Source organism: Argiope bruennichi, chromosome 9, assembly GCF_947563725.1.
Source record: "Argiope bruennichi chromosome 9, qqArgBrue1.1, whole genome shotgun sequence".
Classification (NCBI taxonomy): Eukaryota; Metazoa; Arthropoda; class Arachnida; order Araneae; family Araneidae; genus Argiope; species Argiope bruennichi.
The window spans coordinates 9350431-9368580 of record NC_079159.1 but is presented as its reverse complement, the minus strand read 5'-3'; the positions used below and the strand labels follow the sequence as shown (position 1 = coordinate 9368580).

The following is an 18150-nucleotide window of genomic DNA, read 5'->3' as shown; positions in this document are numbered from 1 at the left end:
TCATTTCACTACATCAGATATCAGATGTTGACAACTAATAGATGTTCTATTCTATATTGTATATTGAGACTGAAAGAATTAGAAAATATCAACGTTCTTCTGATTTTATTATGAATTCTTCAAAAAAGATTTCATTTTCAGGGCTACTTTCAGAAGAATATAAACCAAAACAATTGCTGATTTAAGAACTGAGACAAAACAATGGAAAGACACAAAATCTAGAACTAAGTTCTATATTTTGTTACTGAAAGAATTGAAAGCAACAATAAGAAGAAAAAAAAACACAATTCTTTTTCTGATTTACTTATAAGTTTTTCAAGAAAATTGCATTCTCAAAATTGACTTCAGTATAATGTGAACCAAAATAATTCTTGAATTAAAAACTGTGATGTAATTACAAAAGGATCACTGTTTTCTTAATGGATATAATAATAATAAAAAAAATGTTGATTCTTAGAATAAAAATAAAAATCGCACCACCAGTTTGTGTCAAAATTAAAAATAGAAAGCTATGAGTGTATTTCAGAAATATATAAGATGTTTTCTTCTCTCTTCTTAAGTACAGATAGGTTGGAAATCACTACAAGATTAATAAATCTAGACAAATTCTACAAAATTAATAAATCTAGTGGAAATTATAATATTTATTTGCATGGATTTGCATTTAGTAGTAAAATGTATTGATAACAATGTAGACATTAACAGAAATGATATCTATGAAAAAATAAAGATATAAACATTCTCTGTATAAGCATTGTAATTGCTCTAATTTAAAATACTTCAAAAATCCAAATATGAAAGGTTCCAATGTAAATATAAATCTTAAGAAATTCCACTAACTACCGTTGAGTTTGAAAGCAGTTTTCAAAGCTTAAAATTATAATAATAGTCATTAAGATACAAAAGAAAAACAATCTAACGTAACATCGTTTTTCGTGGAAAATAAATATAATGAACATTTAAATTTAATTGAAATAATAACGAATTTTCTTTGAAAAGGAAGTAAAACCATATAGTTAGATCCATTGATACTAGAGATACGAGTTGATACTATAGCTAGCATTCCATATTCGTTTTCTCGCATAAGTGGGAGACGATATTGATTTTTCACTCGTATACTAATATATTGAGATATAAATTTAATATTACAATTAATATAACATTAAATGTTGTATACATATCACCTTTAGTATTAAAAATCAAAAATTTTAATATATTCATTGCATTGTTTACTGGCATTTAACATTTTGCAACACTCAACAAGACTCGGTATGAGGCCTCTCTTTTGAAATTCTATAGAGTTTAGATTTTTCTTTACTACACATTTTTGACATTACACATTCTAAACATTCACATTGACATGTTGAATATTTATTTAAGGTTAATTTTTCATCTCAGTTATTTTGGAAAATTGTATATATTTTAATGTATTTATTATCTCATTACTGAATGGCATCCAGGTTTATAACAATTATTTTTTAATGAGATGCTTGGTTAATAAATAATTAAACTATTACTATAATAGTTTAATACTATAATAATTTATTTTTATTACAAGCTTGGTTACTATTTCTATAATGCATACTCTTACTATAATAGTTCATCTTTATTACAAGCTTATGGCGCAGTTTAGCCAAAGATGGTTCTTGTGCCAGAAAAATACAAAAAAAACACCAAACCAAACTTTATTACAAGCTTAGTTACTTTTACTATAATACATACTATTACTATAATAGTTCATTTTTTTTTACAAACTTAGTTATTATTACCATAATAGTTCATTTAATTATTATAAACTTGGTGCTATAATCATGAAACACGTAGGAACATGACAAATTAAGTATTATTTCTAACTTTATATATATATATATATATATATATATATGTAATGATTGCATATTAGCTATACTCTAAAATTAATTTCCTATCTCTTAAATTCTGTTCTCACTGTAAAACTTGAACTGTGTGAACTTTTCATTTTTCCAGGGAATCAAAATGTTGATGCTTAGAAATTCCTTCTAAATTTATATAAAACCGAAGTTCTTTCCTTTTTCATTCTTTCTGCTTATCTACTTGGTTTTTCCTTCTACTTTAGTCACGGCTTAGATAGACATCTTGACAAAAATTCAACTTTTGACATATTAAAGAATAAAAATCTCAACGATTGCTTCTTCATGTTTTACATATACACATATAATATATTTCATATATTAGTATTATTACTGTATTTATATCATACAGGGCTAGCGCTAATTTTATATTTCTAATTATATAATTTCTGTTTAGAAAAAATTTATTCGGGAACTAGGCTAATAAACTTTTGAAGTAATCTGCATACAGACGTTGAATGAAGACAAACAGACAAGGAAAAGACAGACAAATGACCTAGGCAGCTACCTAGGTCAATTGTTACGGAGATCCGACACTGGTGGGGTTTCCAGTTTGTATCCAAATCCAAAGGGCGGCACTATATATAGATGGAAGAATGCAAAATAGTGCACAACTCTGTGATTCGAATATATGTCATGATGAGAAAAGAACAAAAGAAACATTATTTTACTGTATATTACGATAAATACTAAATTCCATTAACGAATCCTCTTTACCTGAATGTGAAAGCACACCTTCATTTGGAAAAAAAAAAGGATTAAAGTCTTGTCAAAAAGTAAAACCTGACAACCACAAAACATCACCGGTAATGTTCATGCCTTCACCATTCATCACAGACCCACCTTAAACACAATAAAACTTTCAACTTATCACACATTTCAACGTGTAAACGAAACAGTTTCTCATTAACACGATTTATTAATCAAATTACACCACAGAAATTGTAACAGCGTTAAGTTAGCGACATGTATTTAATCTACCGTTAACACTCTTCTCATTGCATTTAAATCACCTCGCTCTGAGGTTTTTTCTTAATGAGCGGACGTATTACAACAAGGAAAATCCTACCTCATGATTATTCACGAAGAAACTTGATCTCGGTGGCTTCATTACCATAATCATCTCCCAGCGCGACGCGACGCCATTGGCTGACTGGAGAAGATCGCTTGCTGTTAATTTTTCGAACTTTTATTTCCGGCGAATGCTTTTTTGGCGGGAAAATCAGTAAGGAGAGGGGAAAAAATGGAAGATTAAAAAACGATGCAGAGGGAGTTTTAGTTGGAATAAATTAAATATTTTTTATTATTATTATCAGTTGTTTCGGTGTTTGGATACCGTTTAAAAGGCCATTAAAAGAGTGGTAATCGTTTTGCTTCTTGTATTTATCTGGAAAAGTGTTTGAGGAGAGCATTATTGAATTCTTCTTTTACTTTTGTTATACATCGGAGGTTTTGGTGTGTAGTTGGAAATGATATAAAAAGTTAGGGAATAAATATTTGGCTGAAGCGAAGTTTATAATTTCTTTTTTTAGCTTAATTTATATTTATCTATAAAAATAAAATATTTGAAGAGAACTTAAAAAAATTTTTTTTTAACTGTCTTATGACATTTTGAAGATTTCCGAATGAAAAAATATGTCGTTAGTTAGAAACTTTTCTTGTAAGGAGCATAATGCTTTTTCTATTGAAATAATAATATAAATTTCTTCAATATAGGTTTTATATTCTGTTGATTATTTGCTTGTATTAAATTTTTAAATTTCCTTTTTTAATTTTATTTCAAAAATTTTATGAAGTCTTCAAATGAAGATATGCAATGAAAAACTACATATATATATTAAGTGTTTAACCAAATCGGAAAATATTATCCACAGGAATTTTCATACAATATTTAAATAAATGTATTTTTATTCGTGTTATTGTTTATGATAAGATACAACCATTCACAGGAAAAAACAATATTTAAAATAAAGAAAACACACACATATATTAATGATATTTTAAAATCTAATTTAAACTTAAATCTAATTTCCGAAGTTTTGTCTTAATTTAGCTCATATTAACTTCATTATAAAATATTCTCTTATTTGCTGATCCCATTCTACTTTTTTCAATTTAATTAATGCAACAAAAGCTCTGTGAAAATGCTTTAGTCAACGGTTCCCACACTCCTTGTGAAGGGATGAAATACTGTCCTGCTAAGCACATTTTTTTTAAAAGATCCCTATGATTCCCTTACTTGTGATTGACACGTGATGGATATCCCTATTAAAATCTCACAGTATATATTCACAGGGATAAATATTTCATCAGATTTTTCTCATTTCGTGTTACGTCGCTCTGTGTTGTACTCGTCGCTTCTACTTGTTAAAAAAATCATGTCTGCCGGGACGGAAATAAAATAAAGTTAAAAAAATCGAAAGTCTCTTCACTGTCATCGAAACTACCTTCTGTTTCAAAAATTATATGTTTACACACACACACACACATATATATATATATATATATATATATATATATATATATATATATATATATATATATATATATATATATATATATATATATATATATATATAATGTGTGTGTGTGTGTAATGATATTTTAAAATCTAATTTAAACATAATTAATTTTCTAATTTTTAGCTTAATTTAGTTCATATTAACTTCAATATAAAAATGTTCTCTTATTTCCTGATCTCATTCCATTGTTCTATTTTATTAATTCAACTGAAGGTTTGTAAAAATGCTTAGGTCGGTGGTTCATGCCATCATGAAATTTATTGTTTTTCATGCAAGGAAAATCTGTGAATCATTTTTTCCATGGGATGGGGTTTCTCATTCTTTTGTCTGGATTAAAACGATCTTGATCGGTTTAAAGTGATAATTAAATACATTGTCAGGTTTAGCTGGGAGTAGTCGAATACCGGTAAACAACTATTAATTACAATTGAATTATGAAAACAAAATGGATTGAAATGAACCGATTTCAGTATCAAATACAAGATGGAAATTCAAAATAGTTATAAAAGTCTATTTAAATAAATCAATGCAACGCAACTGCGCCGTAAAATTTTTCATAGATTCTTCGTCATAAAATTTTGAAAAATCAGGACATACAATAAATGGAGAAGATTCTGGTGGAAAAAATGTTTTTTAAAAAAAGCAACCTTCAATGGACGCCGAAGTGAGACAAATATTTGATGAAACTCGGTGTGCAGAATCGTTCAACAAATTTAAAAAAACGATACATGTACGAACAACATATAAGTGAACTATTAAGGAATAATGTCTATAAGCATCAATCAATGCATTCTTTCAGTTTTCTTTTAGATAAATTATAGATAATCCTAAGGTAAATACGTTTTTTTTTCCTTTGAAACTACAAAAATGCAGTTGATTCTACCCACTTCGTTTATTGTTATCAATCGATCAATGATATCAAGTTTCTATAAATGAATGATTCTAATTCTGATTAAAGTATTGAAATATAAATGAATTTTACTTTTATTTTTATAAATTAATGCGGAAAAATTATGAGGGACATGCTTTTAACAATTTGTGTTTTAAAATCTTTTCGAACTCATTTATTCTGATGATTCCCAAGTACAGAATGCTTAAAATAGCACTAAAAATAACAATAATCATGTGGGCAGTTGAGGGATTAAAAAAATTAAAACATTTCATTAGTTAACTGTTTAATTTTAAAAGAATATTTATGTATGATAATCGTATAAAATGAAATATTTCAGGTAATTTATTATTTTCTCAGGGTCTCTTTCCATATGCTGTCTGAAGTCAGAGCTCAGCAACATCTCATCTTTATGCTTGTTACAGAAACACCGACGTAAGAAGATAGGAACCTTATCAAGGAGCGTGCCAACCACGTGACTTTTCCGGGGACATTGTCGGAAGCTTTTTTCCCCTCTTCCCTCCCCTTCTAGAGACTGGCCTCTCTCCCCAGGACAATATAATTCTTTCGCATGTTATGGTGTCCCCAGCAATGAGTCCCTCCCCTCCCCCAAGAGTCTTTGCACTTAATACGTTGAGATGTGGTTACAGGGACAGAGCCCGTTATTTCTGTCCTTTGATCCCTCACACCCCGTCCACCCCAGGGGTGGGCAGTCGGTCGGGATTTGGATACGGGGAGAAGATTTCAGGAGATGAGATGCCATATGGATCGTTTTATCGCCCATATTTCCTTTCTTCGATCTCAAGTTCGTTTGTAAATGAAATTTTGGAAAATAAAAAGATCTTCTGATGTTCATGGAAAAAAAAAGTAAAATTATAAGTTTATTTTTCATTGCGCTATATTATATGTTAAAGAAATTTTTTAAATTAAATGTCTCGCGCTACATATGCTTTAAACTGCTACAGAAAGACCAAATTCTTTTCTTAATAATTTAGAAAGAATTCATTCAAAGTATCGAAATTCATTTGATATATACATGATAAACCTAATTATGCATGTTATTTATTATCTGGTTACATGCTATCTTACATCGTCTTTTCTCTTCCCTTCTTTTTCCTTCTTTAATCAGTACTAGAATTTATTTGGCCCTGAACAGAGTTTATTAAGCAGCTATGAATTGATGTCATTCAACTAAAATGAAAAATAACAAAAATATTGAAAAAGCTTTGCATTAAAACACAGTAGATTTTTTTTTAAATTTGATTATCTTAAAACTATCAGTGGCATCTTCGTTTTTTTCATAAAGTACACGAAATTGCAAGAATAGCTTCTCGATATTCAAAATTATATTATTTCAATTATAATATTTTAGATCAATTATAATAAAATTATTTTTATAAATATATTATTTTAAAATAAACCTATGTATTTAATAAGTTCAAAATGCGTTATAAATTAATGAAATTATAAGACGCCGCAAATTCTCTCAAGAACAATTAACCACTGTCTTTTCATTAACTTGGAATTTTGCATTTTTCCCCCTATCAATATAAAATCTACGTATGTATTTCAGCAACATGAATAAATATATTTTACTCTCGAAAGATTTCTATTTCTATAAGAACCATCATAGAGCTTCATTCTTTTTTGCCGAAGGATAAAATGCATTTCAATTTGCAAACATGCTTCCAAATACTAATGTAATACATAGGCATTATATTTGTGCATTCATTAACTTATATTTTTAAGTAATAGTAATTCAAATTTAAAAAAATATTCATAATTATAAATGAATATTATTATTAACTATTCATAATTATAAATGAATACTATTATCAACTATTCATAATTATAAATGAATACTATTATTAACTATTCATAATTATAAATGAATACTATTATTAACTATTCATAATTATAAATGAATACTATTATAAACTATTCATAATTATAAATGAATACTATTATTAACTATTCATAATTATAAATGAATATTATTATTAACTATTCATAATTATAAATGAATACTATTATTAACTATTCATAATTATAAATGAATACTTCATTTATATTTTCTTGTAAATGGCGTATACAAAAGAAAGTATTTTTACTGAAATGGAGATTTTGAAGAATCTACAATGTTTCAGACTCTGTATTATAAGCTGTTCATAAATCAGAAATGTTTCACGTTTTAGAATTTCCAAAAGTATTAATGAAACTGCGTAACTCCCGAATCTGGTAAAAATTCCGTTTCAAAGACTATGCTGGCTTCATCAGTGTTCTCATAATTTGATTACTCGAAATTTTCTACAATAAAGGTAAACGAATTTGATAGTATCTAGAAGTATACTTGCGACCTCATTGCTGATGAATAACGCAATACTTATATAGAAGGAAATTCTTGGAATTGGACATCTTACGCTTTTACTATACCAAATACTGGAGGGCCGCGGTGGCCTGGTGGTAAGGTCTCGGCTTCGGAACCGGACGGTTTCAGGTTCGTGACCCGATTCCACCGAAGAACCGTCGTGTAAGGGGGTCAGTTGCACGTTAAATCCGTCATGACCAAACGTCCTCCCGCTGGTGTGGTGTGGTGTGGAGAGAGGGGTGCCAGCTCAGGTGACGTCCTCGTCATCTGACCGCGGTTCAAAATTACGAGGTCCGTCCCAAAATAGCCCTTATGTTGCTTCAAACGGGACGTTAATATAACCAAACCAAACCAAACCAATACCAAATACTGACTGTTGGCGTTGAGAAACGAAATTCTATTTAAATATGTGGATGACACAAAAAGGTCTTGGAATCCTATTCAAAACTGTTTATCCAGGTACTATAGAGAAGAATTAGAACAAGAAAGGCGTAAATTGTATTTAAACCTGTGAATTATACTGGCATTAGAATGATATCCTAATCCATGCATGGGGACTAAAACGTAAGATGCATCGTTACGATAAATCTTAGTATTGGTACTTTGGGTTGACATTGCAGAAGCCTAGCGAAGGCTTGGTGAAGGATGGATAGATGACGCAGTTACTATTGGAATAGGTTTGGTTATAATATTTTTGAGTGCCTTTAATGTTTGTTGAAGTTAAAAGTCGAATAGTGAGTAGGAAGGGAGGCGGGTACGTAGGTATTATATCCCAGAAATTATCTACTCACTGTGCCACTGAATCATTTTCCACAATATTATTATCTCTCCCTTATAACATTTAATAACTCCCAATAGTTTCTCACCCTGATAGTCTATAAGAAAATGATACATCTACAATAACATAAAAAGGGATAGATGTTACTAGTGAATGACAGTGTCTAAGAAAAAGTTGGTGCTATATTTATTCACTTTCATTTGTACATATTACATATACTCTCTTGTAAATACTTCGTGCAATAAAACGTGTATTTGAGCTCATCATGTATTGAGTTAGTTACAGGGGGTCAACGTCCTATATGGGGCAAAAAGCTATAAATGTTATTAGCGCCAATCTTGAAAGCTGGACCACAGTCAATATTATTATTTGAATACTTTATGTTTTAAGATCTTGAAGTCAATGAACGAGACTGGAAGAGGAAGAAAAAAGTATTAGGACTTGGGTGCCATTCTGTGTCGCTACGCCGCCGAATAATTGTTCGTTGTTGTACTTATAAGCAACAAGTTCTGGTACAGTTTAGATACCACAATCCAGTCATTGTAAAATTCTCATCCAACAATTCCTGTAATTTCCTTTTCAAAGTAAAAATTGAAGAAAAATTTGTTCCAAGTGCAGTAACTTTCTGTACCCGTACACCGAGCTCAAGGGAGAGACCTCGGCCATTAAAGCGGGTAGGGGGGAGCTGCAGGGCCTGAGCCCATCTCATTGGCATTCGGGCAGCGTCCTTTATATCGTAGCTTGTTACGGAGCGTTTCTTCCGGACGGAGAAACAGCAGGGGATGGAGAGAGGCGAGGGGGCCCGCTCTCCATCTTCTCGGATCACACGAGATTCGATTGAGGATTTTTGTAAATAATTTGTGCCTGGTTGTGTTAGTCAAATGTGAAACGGGTTTCTAATGCAAAGTTTTCTTTGATGTCTCAAGATTCAAAATCGATTTCAGCTTTGGCAGCTTAAATTTTAAAAGATGGAAGATTTAAGTTTGCTGTAAAAGAATATTGTACGCATATATGGGATAGATTGTTTCTATAAACATAATCATCAAACGTTTTCATTTTTTGTTTCTATTCAGCTTCTGACATCGCTCAATTTTTGATGAAATATAGAAACGCCATGCAGCACCGAAAATTTTACAATTCATGTGAAATTACTGATATTGAAAGCAAAATGAAAGATAGAACTTTCAAAGGGAACAGAAAATTAGTTCTTTATAAAGTTTCAACCCAATCAATAAAATCAAAGAATTCCAAATATTAATTACATTTGCTTCACTATGTAATGAAGATAACTAAACTTCCTTGTCCGGGAAGGTCGAAAGTAAACGCTCCCTTCGAATTCCTTTAAATAGAGGATTTTCACAAACATAATACAGTTTCCTATAGAATTTGAATCCTGGAAATCTCAGAGAACAAGTATCGAGATGACTTTGTCTTTTAGACTGCTGAATAAAAACATGGAAAATAGTATTTATGTAAATTTTTTAAAAAAGCAGTATTTTTTTTTTCAAGTCTCACACCAACAATGTTTAAAACAGAAACCAATAAGAGTTTACATAAAGGATTAAAGTAAGATTTGGGGTAATGATAAAATCCTTCAGTATTCAGACATTTGATTTGCTTGCTACTAGGAATTGCAATACCAGTATACCGGGATACCGAATACCGGTATTTTGAGCCATTTGTACGATTTTGTAATACCGGTATTCACAAGTTTAAATACCGGTTTTTCGGTATTTACTAGAAATTTTTTAAATTGTCTCCACTATATGTTCAGGGATCGCCAACATAGCAAAATAGTATACGTTTTAGTTTTTATGTCTCCCTAACGGGCGAAATTAATTAACTAATTAATGGCTTAATTAATTGCTTAAATCTAAATTAGCAAAACATGGATTATCCCTGAAAGAAGAAATTGTATCCATAATGACTGATAGAGCAACAGTTATGAAAAAAAGTTGGAAAGTTGTTTAGTGCAAATCAGCAATTGTGCTATGCTCATGGAATTCAGTTAGGAGAAATAGATGCATTATACCAAAAAAATAAAGAACAGAAGAATCCAAATACTGTGGATATAGAAACTTCGGATTCCAACTTTGAAGAAAGTAAGAGTGAGAGTGATATTGACAATGAAGATAATGACAATGCAATTGTTGAAGAAGTTATTGCTAATGAGGATGAAATATGAACCCATCAAGAATGGCTTCCTATAATTTATAAAGTTCGAAAAATTGTTAAGATATTTAAACGTTCCCCTATAAAAGATTACATATTACTAAAATACATACTAACTGAAAATAAAACAGAATATATGTTAATATTAGATTTTAAAATACGTTGGAACCGTTTACTCCTAACAGAACACATCACACTAGATCAGCACACATCACTATCTGAAGATTGTATATTACATTGAAAAATCGCACAAAAGTAAGGTATATTGAAATAGAAAATGTCTTATGGTATTTACATAATTATAATGATTTTAAAATTAAAAAGGAAAAAGAAGAAAAGAAAATAGCCAATTCAAATCTGATTAAGTGTATAGTAAATTTTCTTAAAATGTTTTACCCACAAACCTATCCACATTCAAAAGAATTCGGTTCAGTTATCAAAGATTATGATGACGCTAATGTTGATAGTGAAAAGGAATTGTCTCTTGAACAAAAATTAGAATTAGCGATAAATAAGAAAATTTCAACGAACCAAAATACAATACAGAAATCAGCTATATCCAAAACCATCCGATAAGAAATCGATTTATTTGAAGATGAGGGATTTAGAGGTAAATACTTGGAAAAAGTATATATTGCATTGCTAAGAGTACCACTAACTATCAAAGATGCCGAAAGAGCATTTTCAACAGTTCGTAATTTTTGTACAAAATTACTTTTCAGGTTTAATAACAGTACAATTGATGCATTATGTTTTTTAAGATCACACTTCCAAAATTTGTATTAGTACCACAGACTGAATAGTGAGTGATATTTACAATTTTTTGTGATTTAAATAAATAGGTTGTTCCTTTACTTTTTTGTGATTCTTTATATACTGTTATAATTTATAAGTTACAAATTATTTTTTGTGATATTTACTCTTTATAATAAAACTGGCAAATAAAACAAAGAAACACCTGTGTTTTCTTTCTTTTTCTAAAATTTCTAATACCGGTATTAAAACCGGTATCCCGGTATTAAGATCTAAAAAATACCGAATACCGGTATTGAAATTTTGGTCCGGTATTGCAATCCCTACTTGCTACATTTATTTATATTTTTGCTTCAGTTTCGAGGAGTAACGGACAGAAAAGGATTTGAAAAGTGATTGTCTGTTTTCAGCAAAATATGAATATATAAGATGGGGGGGGGGAGATAGCATTTTTCGAGATTTCGAAAACAAGAATTGGATTATTAAATACATTTTCAAACTATTTTACTTGACTTAATGATGTAGTTTTTCGTGTTTTCACATATTGACAAATTTTTTCATCACCTATGATACAGCTTATGCAAGCTATTTTCCATTTCTCTCTCATGACCATTACTTCGCGCAGATTGTTTTATTAAATGAAAAACAATAATTTTGTGAAAAGAAATCTCGGCTAAATAAAATGAAAAAATTCTAAGAAACATTTTTTTCAATTCATTAAATTATAATCGATGAAACGCTTTCTACTTATTAATTTAAATGTAGCCGCCTTCGATGACTGACTGTTTTGAAATAGCTCATATGAACAGTATTTATTTTGATATATCAGGTACTTTTAATGAACTACTTCTTATAACAAATGAAGGAATTATTAAAATTGTATAATAAACCAGTCTTTATTAAATTATGCAAACAAAGGGTAGAAATTAATTTGAAAAATTTGCCTAGTTGCCGTGGCTGGCGAAAGTATTAAAGTTTTATTTTCGAATATCTTTCAAAATTTGGGGAAAGTGGCAGTTGACACACCAAGAAATCATTAGTTTTCATATAAAAAAATCAAACCAATAATTGTTCGACTGGTTCTTTTCTTTTTCTCTTTATTTTAAATATATAGATGAATCATAATTTAAGCAGCTTTGTTATAATAATAAAAATCAATATCTAAAAAGATGCTTATGATTAGGAATACGTTTTTCTTAATCAACCCATTTTTTCAGATAAATTTTCTGTTTTATTGAAGTTGCAGTATGTATAGCAATGTGAAATACTATAGTATACAGTACACTCCCGAGTATCCGGCCTAATGTGACGAAAGGACAGGCCGGATAACAAAAAAAGCCGGATAGCACGGAGTTCTATGAACTCATTTCTTTGTCCACTCAATACCAGAAGACAGTTTCTATACCAAAACTCACTGTTATAATACGTATTTTCATACTTCTTAGTACTAAGCCTTCCATTTATCTCAAGCCAAATAGAATGTGAACGCGGCCGCGCCCCGGTGAATCATAGTTGCAGTTGCCGGTAATGTGTCCAGTTAAAATAGAAGGTTCTGTACTGGTAGCTCATATATATTTATATACTGCACTATATATGTTTATATAGAAAAAAATATTAAGCATACCCCAACAACAATTTGCGAACACTGTACGTACTGTGCAATTATAATCAGGAACAGCGGCAACCATTGAGGTCCGTTACACACTGACGAAACAATGAACAACGAGCAGAACTCTACTGACTTTTTCCTGACACAACTTGTATTCTGCACACGACCCATAGGAGAATCGCAGCAAACGTACGCTTCCAATGTCTTGACAATGTTGCCAATGTAACGCCTTGCCTTCTTCAATTAATTATGATAAAGGAAAACTAGGCAGATAGTACAGAAGCCGGATAGTCGTGAATTGGATACTCGGGAGTGTACTGTATATTTATCGAAGCAAGATTTGCAATAGTCAAAATACAACAATATATATATATTCTCAATTAATGCTTTGCCTTAATTTGCTCTTCAAAATAATGATACAAGAGAACCAGATAATATCAGTTAGAGTTCTTTCATTGATTAATACACTAAGTAGACTACAAAAGACGCCATAGCTTTGACATCATACGCAATAAATAAACATCAAACTTCACATAACCAACCTGGCTTGCTCTGTATTCGAGCGAACTTTCCTTTTTTTTTCCCCAACATGCCGATGAATCGGATAAAGCTTTCTTCTTTTTCAACCAACTTGCAGTGCGGACAACCAAATGATAGCTCACGCAAACGTACGAGATAGGCCAATTGATCTGTCAGTAAGCTCTGAGAAAAATCACTTGTGAAAAGCTACAATCACTGGTTGAAAGGACGGATTGCTTGTGCGGCTTCCTCCTAGAGCAGGCTGACATGAGGCTGAGCGCTAACGAGCGAGACAAAACGCGTTTTGAGTGTTGCCAAAGGTAGGAGTTAAATAGTTGACAGCTAAATGATGTGTTTTTGAATGCGTGTGTTTCGTAATCTCATCAAGTGTCAAGTTGGATAAAAGGTTTTGCTGTGTTGACAAGGCATCGGTTGTCGTCCGGCCACAGGCGGGGTTTAAATAGGTTTTGTGTTCGCGAGATTGAAAAGATTGACATGCGTACGTCTTGGGCCTTAATAAATTTTGATTAATAGCTGCGTCTATAAATATATATATAAACAGGAATGTTTCCGATTATTGATAAAAATCGTTGAAATTATATTTCAAATGCAGTACCATTTAATTCATTTGTGCATCCAATACCAGGAAGACTAAACTTAGTTCTGCAGTTTTTTTTAATCGTGTTTTTTCAGGGAAAATATTTAGATACGAATTATATATTACATACAGATATTTTTCAATCTTACCTATATATATGAACTCGTCATTTAAATTTTAGAAAAACATGAATGTACTTAGTTTAACATGTTATTCTAAACAATCTGCTATATAACAGTTTATCTATTATTGCTTATATTTTTGAACTTACACTCAGTTTTACCATGGTGAAATCGGGTCCGCGATGACGCTGTATGACATTGTCAGCATGAGAGCAAATAGAAAAAGGATCTAATAGTTATTAACAATTTTTTCTTTGTGTGTGTGTGTGTGTAAAATCGCGTTTTTTCTGGAAAGAACCTTTATAGTTAAATTTAAAAAGAAAACCTTATCTAAATATAAAATTTGATCCAAATCATTAGAGCTGTTTCTGAGATACAAGAAATAAATATATATATACAAATATTGCTCATTTAAAGATATAAGATTAGTAAATAATTTTTTTTGTTAAGTTGCAATTATTATAATGTAGAACCTCTGCTAAAAGATTCATGAGAGCATCCATTTTTTTTTTTTTTTTGCAAATTTAAAATTAAATAAATTATTTTAATTGCTAAATTTAAATAATAATCATTTTTAATTGTTACTATATATAAAATTTTGAAACACTTTCATATTCGCCGATCACAGTCACAAAATAATTAAATTTCAAGAGTCATACTCTTAAAATTTTGATAAAACTAGGGTTTATACAAAACCCGACTTTTTGAAAAACCGGTTTTAGAATTCAATATTTCCAAAAAAACCCGGTTTTAACCAGTTTTCGAATTTTTGTTAAAAAATAGAATAGAGAAAAATAATTTATTTAATTCATATAAAATAACAAAAAACGAAATGAATGTCAAAGTCAATATATATATATATAAAAAAATAATAAGAACTACATATGCATATTACTTACATAAAATAACGAAAACTCAAACAAAAATTTCAAATAATATTTATATTACTTTCACTAATTTTAATTTCTCCTAAGAAAATAGGATTTTAAGAAACATAAAATGTCCACTGAATGGCGGCTAAGTCTTGTTCTTATTTTGGGCACAATATTGCCTGAAATTGAAAATACTTGTTCACTAGCTATTGCGCTCGGTTTATAGTTTTCATGGCATCAAACAACAAATCTAAGTTTTTTGTTCTTGCATCAAATAATGAAAATACAGCTTTCAGTGTCTTTGGATTTGTAAGTTTTTCTTCAGGGTCTTCAAGAAACTTATGAATTGATTTTTCCATGGCTTCTTTTTAAAAATCCTTACTCTGATGAGTAGTTTCTTCATCAGAATCGGTTTCCACATAAGAATTTGGAATATTCTAGATAATATCTTTCCAGATAACTTAATAATTTCGATTTTTGAAGCTAAAGAAAGTACAGTAGATTTCTTCGCTGACCTGAAAATGTTATGTGGATTTTGCAAATACAGCAAAAGAATTGATATAATAATTTCAAACTTGTTTTAGCGTTTAAATTTTTTAGTCCTTTCAACAGAAATTCAGATATTCCTTTTCTTGTTAATAAATTGGTATCTCGTCGCCTAAGTCTTCAGCTGCTAGACAAATCTGTTCCAACCGATAATTTTTTTTGAAGAAGAAGAAGAGGAATATCCAGGCGTTCAGAAAAATAAGTTTTTTTTTACTTTAAAAACCGATTTTCAAATGTGACAAATTTACTTCAAAACCCCTTTTTTTAAAAAACCGTCAAACCCTAGATAAAACACTAATTATACATCAGAAAAGAAGAAGTATAAAGTATAAGAAAAATAATATATATATATATATATATATATATATATATATATATATATATATATATATATATATATATATATATATAAATTCACCATGTTCTGCATTTTTTATGATGCTCACTATTATTTATTTAAGCTTTTTTTTCTGCAACCAAGTAAATGTTTTTACACGAATTTTGTTATCAGAAGGAATTATTACAAATAGCAAAAAAAAAAAAAAAGTTGTTATTATTATTTATTTATTTTTTTGAGAAAGGAAAGATTTTTTGTTAGCAATAAATAAACAAATCTTTGCAAAAGCTCCAAAATTTATGAAAATCATTGATTTGTTCATCGCACGCCCTTTTATGGTTTGTTGTTCCAATTTTAGTTTCTATTTTCAAGAAATTATATAGTTTATGAAGAAAACTATTATTTATTTAAGCTATTATTATTTACTAACTATATCATTATTTATTAACCTATTATTTATTTTATCAACTCACGATAAACTTTCAGAGAGGTCAACAATTGACATAAAACATACAAACAAAAAACTTACATGGCTTTTTTTTTAAAGACTTGGAGCGATTTCTCTTTCACAACATCGTTACTTAAAAGTTGATGTGGTACTACTAAGCGCCCTTTTTTTAAAAAAATAAACAATGATTTATTAACGTATATCTCTTTTTTTTTTTTTTTTTTCATCTTGTTTCTTTGTAAAGCTCTTACTCCACTCAACGCGCTAAAACTTAATATTATAACAAAACTTAATATTTCATTTATCCTTCATATTTTGAAAAATTATTCACTTGATACTTCGTAAAACTTTTCAACAAGGATATGATGCCACTTTTATTAAATCATATTAAAAGAAAGAGAGAGAAAGAGAGATTATAGGCTTTTAAATTCAGGGTCTAAAAGTGAGTCATTTTATCAATGGTCTGTTGCATCTTCAGAAGCTTAGAAAAGTTTTGAAGAAATTCAATAACACATTATGTAAACATCCCTTTCGTAGTTGGATGAGCTTATTTTACCGCAAGGCAACAGCTGGTCGTGCTATAAACAAACATTTTAGTTGCCACCGCGCTTACTACCAGATACTTGCAGATTATCTCCCCCCCCCTTTAAAAAATAGGAAGAAAGAAAATGAGGAATTGCCTATAATCTTCACAGAATTGGAAGTTATTTTCTTTCTTTAAAGTATATATTAGGCCATACGACAAGAATACATCAACAAGAAAAAATGTCCTCGAATTTCATGAATGACAAGAGAAGATTTTAAATATATTTAAGGCAGTTTCGTTTTAATTTCTTGATTTCTCTTCAAGATTTTTTAAAATTTCTTAGAATATTTTTCTTTTTGACCAATCATTTTTTAAAAAGTATATTCCTTAATATTTTCTCTTTATATGAATTGTTATAAATTTCTTTATAAATATTATAAAATCTCCCTCATTAAAGACAAGAAGCCCATGCTTGAATTATTTTCTAATTTATATGTTTGATTAGTTTTATTTTTAAGAAACTAACCAAAAATCAGCCATAACCAAATTATGCCAATTTGAGTATTTGAGTATTTGTCTTGTACTGCCAAATACAAACTTCATCCAAAACATTTTTAGTATACAGTTTAGTTCACTCCTAATATTCTATTGGAAAAAGAGCTCAGTGAACAGAATGAATTACTGATAGACACAAAAAGTCAGACAGTATCGCGATTGCATAAAAGAAAATTCTAGGAGTAAATATTAGGTATTGGCTTTTAATAGATAGAATATTATTCATCTGGCATTTGAAAAACAATCTCCTACGTTTCAAACAAATCATGTACACAGTATAAATATATACAGTACATATTTCGGGCTTAGCTGCATCCATAAAAACAAAACACTGCGAAGAGGACGAGAACGGAATTTCGAAGGAGCATTTGGGCTCTCGATCCTCAACCTTCTACTCGAAAAATATTCTTAAATGCTAAGCATTCATTTAATGCATATGTATTGCCAAACAGTCAACGATATTAAAAATAGTTATTTGCTTACTATTAACCCTTAACAGTCGTAAGTGAAGTGACAACAGTGTTTTGTTAGTGATGTCATGTACAAAATTCCAGCGATCGATAAGGATTAAGATTTAGAAAGATTGAAAAAAAAAGAAGTTATGATTAGTATCATTTCGTTTGTACAAACAAAAGAAAAAACGTCAA

General features: G+C 29.8%; 1 protein-coding gene across 2 annotated transcripts in view; it reads right to left on the bottom strand.

Moving 5' to 3' along the window:
• Window positions 1-13740, bottom strand: part of LOC129984214 (uncharacterized) — a 217479-nt gene extending 203739 nt beyond the window's left edge. Inside the window, exon 1 of one of the 2 annotated variants that reach the window (XM_056094040.1) lies at window positions 13523-13740. In XM_056094040.1, the coding sequence (XP_055950015.1) occupies window positions 13523-13571 (49 nt within the window). In that variant the 5' untranslated portion in view covers window positions 13572-13740. The remainder of the gene's footprint in view (window positions 1-13522) is intronic. The other variant, XM_056094039.1, reaches the window with a different exon arrangement.
• Window positions 13741-18150: the final 4410 nt, after the last annotated feature.